General features: G+C 35.6%; 1 protein-coding gene across 1 annotated transcript in view; it reads left to right on the top strand.

Moving 5' to 3' along the window:
- LOC106875368 (neuronal acetylcholine receptor subunit alpha-10) overlaps positions 1–7500 on the top strand; it is a 93358-nt gene that overhangs the window by 45338 nt on the left and 40520 nt on the right. The window contains exon 7 of the mRNA XM_014923462.3: positions 2610–3009. Coding sequence (XP_014778948.1) covers positions 2610–3009 — 400 coding nt within the window. The remainder of the gene's footprint in view (positions 1–2609; positions 3010–7500) is intronic.

Genomic DNA, 7500 nt, shown 5'->3' with positions numbered 1-7500 from the left:
TAGAGGCAAAGTCACAACTTGACAAATGAAAACGCAAAGTTATATACGACATTAGAAGTGCCACTAACAACAACAGAAACTCATAATTTACAGACATTAAGCCGAAAGGAGATATCAGACATTGGTAAATTTCAAACAAAAAAGGAATGTAAGAGATATGTGACAAAGGATAGTCAGAGTATAGAATTTATCTAAGGATGAGGAGATAGTTGATATAGAAGGGGCTGCTGAAAAGTTCCTAGCTTTAAGGGTATTGCGAAAGGCTCAACCTTCCGAGTTCTTTTACAGGGCTTAGAAAAACCGAGGGACCGCTGCTATAAGCGTGTGAATCTGAGAGGAGAATATCTTGAATAAAATCATAATTAGCTGAAATGTTGTGGGAGAGTAGGGTTAGTGATTATCATTGACACCAATACTAGACTGACAGTTTATTATATTGAGCCAAGAAGGATGAAAGGCAAAGTTAACCTTGGCGGGATTTGAACTCGGAATGTAAAGAACAGGAACAAATATTGCAAGGCATTTTTTCCGGCAGGCTAACTATTTTGCCAGCTTGATACCCGTAATAACACGAGGGCGGAATAATAAATATTAGAAGGCATTTTAGCCATCGTTCTACTGATTTATGACTTATTTTAATAATTTTGGGGATATGTAGATCTAATTTTCAATTACAAACATTAAGGAAGTGAAATATTTATTTAAGACATATATGAGATATTCTAATATTTGAATAATCATTAATGTAACATTAAAATTGTGATTTTCATTATATTTATTGGAAAATTTAATGATATTGTTTTACTATTTACACAGAGTTATACTCATAGCAAGATAATCATATATATATATATATATATATATATATATATATATATATATATATATATATATATATATATATATATGTATGTATATATATAGCTATGTTGTTAGTAGTTGTCATTTAACACTAGGCTGGTCTTCATTGAACAGGCTTATGATTAAAAGCATTCTGGTTGTGGCTATTCCTTGTTTTAACAGCCTGTAGGATGGATGATGTTGTCTAATGCGGCCATATTTATTTTAAGACGGTAGGGTGGGATATGAAAGAATTCAGCTGTTATTTCTTGTGTATGTAGTGACCACGTAGATAGAGGCTCTCGCGTTGAATATGTCGTTGGTGTAATATTCTATCAACCAGAAGGTCGAACTCGATCTTATTGATATTATGTTGTATTATTGTAGTGTTATTGTAGTGTTGTGTTATTGATACTATGTTGTGTTATTTGTTTTATGACTTAGCCTGTAGAACACATTGTGCTTATGACCTTGGCAATTCCCTCGCAAAATACTGGTGACATCAGTTCGATCTATGTCGCATATTTCCGGATAACATTGATATAAGTACATGACTGGTATTTAATCTTAACAAACCAAAAGTACGAAAGGCTAAAATGACCTAGTCAGAACAACTAAATAACACAAAATATCGTTTCCGATGTACTCATGATTCTATCAGTCCGCCGACATCTTGTCCGATGCTTTATTCATTCTACCAATCCACCGCCAATTTACTCGATGCACTTTAATTCTACCAATTCACGGCTATTTTGCCCAATGCCATCTTCATTTTACTAAATTACTTTGTTCAATACTCTCTTCAACCCCCCCTCGAAACATTAAAGCCAATACTGTTGCTTAACGTTTTGTACTATTCTATTTATTTTTGTGTGGAATTTTATTCATTTGCAGATGACCCATACTATTAAAATAATCTTAATATCTTTTAATATATTTCTATAGTTTACATCTACTCTATATTTTATTCGTAATCTTATCACTGGATATACAGTGAATAGGTGAGAGCTAGATCAGCTAACTATAGAAAATACATAGTTGTGCTCAAATGAATTTGAACTAAAACTCCGACTTCTTCAACCAGGGTAAGGGTCACAGCGTCAAGTATGGCTATAAGAAAAATCCAAATCGCTTTGGAAAACATTGTCAGGTTTGATATGGAGCACAATAAATACAGAATAAAATATAAAGAAATTATGCAATGTATTAACTCGACAGCTGTTTCAGGAAACCAGGAGTTATGCAATAGTCATAATTTGCTGGTAGTATATTCAAAAAGTCATGGGTATGTAATTGGTGACCAATCACATAAAGATACTACAGTAAGTTCGGTTCCCCTTCTTCAAGAGATTGGCAAATGTGATTCGTTTAGTAGTGCTGAAGGGAGAGGAAGCAAAACGAAATAATAAGTGGAGGTGGGTAGCTAAGAGTAGGCTAAGAGGAAGAACACCCACAACAGGAAATGCAAAGAACCTTATCTTAACCTTATCTTCTTCATCTATTTCTGTTTCTTCTTTTCTCTCCCTGTTTTCTTATGTTATTCCTGGGTATGAACCGAACGAAACTCTTATTTCAAATCAACGTGTAATAACTGTCCTATATTGAAGATGGTTAATCACCTGATGACAATCTGATCGAAATGCAATGTAAAATATTCATAAACAACAAAATTTTCATATCTTAAAACGAAGTTAATAATCCGAAAATTAATAATCTCAGATATAATAAATAATTGTATTTCTTTTCATTTTCTTCTTTTCTTTACCAAGGTATGCAATCTGACGTTTGGATCGTGGGCCTACACTGATAACGAAGTGATGGTGATGAATAACAAAACCGACGGAGACAAGAGATATTATGTCAAAAGTAGTGAATGGAAATTAGCGGAATTGTCAATACATTCTTACCAAAAACTATATTCCTGTTGCAAATATACATTCTCAGAAGTGGTTTTTACCATTCGACTATCTCGTAAACCCGCCATTCAGTTGCTCAATTTGATTTATCCCTGTATGATTATTTCTGGTATTACGCTCATCGGATTCTTCTTGCCACCAGAATCTGGAGAAAAAGTCTCTGTCAGTGTCACAGTTTTGCTGTCGCTTGCTGTTTTCCAGTTGGTGATCACCGAAAACTTGCCGCCGAATTCCGACAGTTTACCCTACCTTGGTATGAATTAAAATGTATATATTCACACACATGCACGCTCCACACTAACAAACACGCACTCACATTAACAAGCATTAATACACGACATTTAAAAAAATGCATATACATCGCATTAACATATATTAGTAACTACATTACATTAACGCACGCATTGCACTAGCACACATTAACACATATCATTAACGCAATATCACATTACCACACAGATTGCAGTAACATACACACAAACACACATACACATATTATGAACACATGATTTACATTAGCACATTCGTTACATTATTCATACATCACATTAGCACACAAACGCATCGCATTAAAAAGCCATAACTTGAACACACACGACACTTTAACATACATACATCACTAACACACGCATTGCATTAACACAAATGCATGTATGTTTCTTTTGGATTTATTTTAAGTTCTTTTTTCCTTTGCAGAATTCAGACGGGTCACTAACAAAATGACAAGGCTCTTTTGCTTAAGTCATGACAGTTCTTGGTGTTTGTAGTTACCTGATTTCGTTGATGTCTGTATATACGAGTGGGGTGCTGAAAAGTTCCTGGGTTTGGGTAAAAGGAAATACAAGTGGAGCAGTTAGTTATGATTTTATCCAACATAATCTCCTCACAGATTCACACACATATTGCAATGGTCCTTCAGTTTTTATAAGCCTTGTAAAAGAACTCGGAAGGTTGGGCCTCCAACCAGGTCTTTCGCGATACCCTTGAAGCCAGGAACTTTTCAGTATCCCCTCATATGTGTGCGTATTGTGTGGATGTGCATGTGTGGGGATAAAATTTCCTCCGTGGGCGCGTATGTTACAATAGAACACAAGAGTGCATGTTTTGTAATTGTCTCTGTGTGTGTATATACACGATTTCCATACGTATATCTGGCTGTGGGCATATGTTCAGTTAAGCAACTCAAAAGCAGAAACCTTTTATAATTTTTTTTCATTGAACATTTGTATCTGGAGAATGCAAATCATTTTGCTCTGTACCCCCCCCCCCTTTTTTTTAAGAATCCAAGCATTTCTAGGCTTCTATGCAAATCAGCTGTTAGGTAACTGTTATGTCTCAAGCTACTGCTATCTAGCACCTTCGGATGATCTCTACTCAACCGCTACACGACAGCTACTCAACTCCCTACCACGGTCAGACTACCTCTATTTATATGTCTTGGGCGATCCTACTTCTTCGCTTGGGGGGTCGACACAACAGTAACCCAGTGACCTATGATTATAAGAACAAATGAGAATCTGAAGCCCCAATATAAAAGATATAGGTTTCTTATCAGTTCTGTTCTTTCCCTTAATTTTCGAAGAGCTGTTTACATGCGGTGTTGAGACTTCCCATGGAAGGCGGCAAGAAGTGATTTCTCCTTCAGCGGGTGGATACAGATGAAAATAGAAAATGAAACAGCAAAGCATTTGGCATCACCCGGAAAGAAAAAAAACCCCATTTAATTTAGATTGAGAATATAAACATACAGAGTCTCTTACAGTCATGATATTGTGTAAGGATTCGATAAGCTGAGTATATCGTCATCAGAGAGGGAGAAGTCAGATAAATGTAGAAGTAAAGAAATATCATCCCCAATTGAGTATACTAGTAAATTCCTGTTTGGCAAAAAATGAAGGTTGGATCAGAGTGAAATAGATATGCGTTACGCTGATCCACGATCCAATGAATGATAAATAACAACGTGGATTCTATACGGTTATATTCTCTATCTGAATTAAATGTTTTTCGGGCGATGCCAAATTTTTTAATTTTTTAATTTTAATCCACACACACACATATATATATATATATATATATATATACATATGTATACATCTATCTATCTATCTATCTATCTATCTATCTATCTATCTATGTCTACTATTAATTTTGAGTACTCCATCAATAAATATTTTGCTATATAAAGTAGCTAACCAGGCTCAACACACACACACACACACACACACACACACACATGTAGGGATATAGAAATCCATACGCATATACATATACTCAAATACATATACGGTTATTTAGCTACACACACATACATTTCTACACCTACATATCTACACATATATACATACATGTATGGTCGCATATCCACACGCACACGATTATATATACGGCTGCATATTCACACATACATACATACATACATACATACATACATACATACATACATACTCATATTAAAACATATGCAGACATACAGACACACACACACACACACACACACACACACACACACACACACACATGGATTATGTATATATGTATATCCACTCGCAATACACATATGCAGAACTACATATGTCCCCCACCATCATCAACACATACCCTTTATTGACAACAATACTTTTAGCCATGCTTGAAAAAACAAAAATAACTAAGTTATCCAGTTTTAAATATATTTTTATCAAGTTATTTTTTTTATTTAAATCTTTGTTTCTTGGCGGTTTATTTGGAATAGTCAAGTTCCCAAAGCCATTATCAGCAGTTGTAGAGCTTCAAATACAGTTTACAAATTTTCAAATCGTAAAATTACGTAATCCTTTTCAACATACATCTGAATAAATACAAATATTTATGTATGTAATCAAATGCAATGTATATATACGTATAAAGTATGTGTAGACATTTTATATATAGACATACATGTATATCCAAACACATTTAAACATGCATGCGCATTCACTCTCTCACCCTCCCTCCCTCTCTCTCACTCTTCCTCTGTCTCTCCCTCCCACCTCTCTCTCTCTCTCTCTCTCTCTCTCTCTCTCTCTCTCTCTCTCTCTCTCTCTCTCTCTCTCTCTCTCTCTCTCTCTCTCACTCACACAGCTACTAGCGATAGAATTACAAACATCATCAAGCGAGATTTTTGCTGTAAATTTAATTTGATTATTTCTCCATTAACAAATGTTTAACCTCGTCTTTTATAAGTAGTTTTCGGTTACAACAAAAAAATTTCACTTTGCCTCAGAATCATGTATAATAAACAAAATATATTACGTTTTCTGTTGGCATCAAACATAATCCATACAGCAAAATCTGCGTCCACATCGCATGATGAAATCCCCTGTGACCAATTGCGTAACACCTATTTCCTGCTGAATGACACCTGCTCTTAAAATGGGCTCAGCTAAGAACATATAAACTTCGGATTTGTTTCTAGAGAAGCTTATGATGGCGATTATAATTATTTATCCGTGTCGTGAATTTTGTACCGCTTGGTAATCTGTCAACATATGTACGCACATATTTGCAAATATGTGTATTTATGTATACACGCACATATATGTATGTATGTATGTATGTATGTATGTATGTATGTATGTATGTATGTCCGCCTATCTATCTATCTATCTATCTATCTATCTATCTATCTATCTATCTATCTATCTATCTATATTTTATTTATGCGCCCTTTTCAAGCCTAGCCAGGCTCATGGGCCCAGTTTCCCGGTTTCTATGGCGTATGTGTGCTTCTCACCCCAGCTGGACGGGACGCCAGTCCATCGCAGCGTTACTCAAGAAACAGGAAGAAAGAGTGAGAGAAAGATGTGGCGGAAGAGTACAACAGAGATCGCCACCACCTCCTGCCGGAGCCTCGTGGAGCTTTAGGTGTTGTCTCGATGTAGAGGAAGTACATGGCTACCCCAGTTAGAAAAGGTGAAAAGATGGCGGAGAAGAGGTGTCAAGACGTATCCTAAAAATAAAAGGAGGGAGGATAAAGAATAGGGATCTAGAATCGAGGATGGCTGTATGAATAGGTTCGCAAATGTGTGAAAGGAATATGATAGACGGTACAGATGAGAATCGAAGTGAATGGTGAGCATAGAAGAACAAGGGTAAATGTCAGGTTTGGGTAATGTAAGGAAGATAGATAGGAGGAAATCCATAAAACGTAGGGGCTGGGAGAGTAACAGTATGATAAAACCATAGATATATGAGAAATAGGGAGATGGTGTGAAGTGTGAGCTACATACATGCATACATACATGCATACATACATGTATGCATACATGGAGGGATCTCCATCGGTTGAGATGATGAATGTTCAGCTTTTCAATCAATTGAATCACGTGTTCATCAAATTAATGTCAATGTGGACGAGAAACAGAATGAACGTCACCCCGTGTGCAACAAGGTCTTACGAATTACAGGTACAATCGATTAACCAATGTTGGCAGTTTGACAGTGTGTGTGTGTGTGTGTGTGTATACATATATATATATATGCACATATATATATATATATATATATATATATATATATATATATATATACACACATACACACATATGTATATGAATACACACACACACACACACACGCATACACAAACACGTACACACACGCACACGCACATGTAGTCAAACTGCGAATCGAATTTCTGATTATCTGAACGAGATATAAAGGTCCTTTGTTCCATGAACATGTCATCCGATTTACTGTGTGTAACGCAAACTAAAAAACAAAT

Source organism: Octopus bimaculoides, chromosome 12, assembly GCF_046866305.1.
Source record: "Octopus bimaculoides isolate indiv1 chromosome 12, ASM4686630v1, whole genome shotgun sequence".
Lineage (NCBI taxonomy): Eukaryota > Metazoa > Mollusca > Cephalopoda > Octopoda > Octopodidae > Octopus > Octopus bimaculoides.
This window is presented reverse-complemented; position numbering and strand designations above follow the sequence as displayed.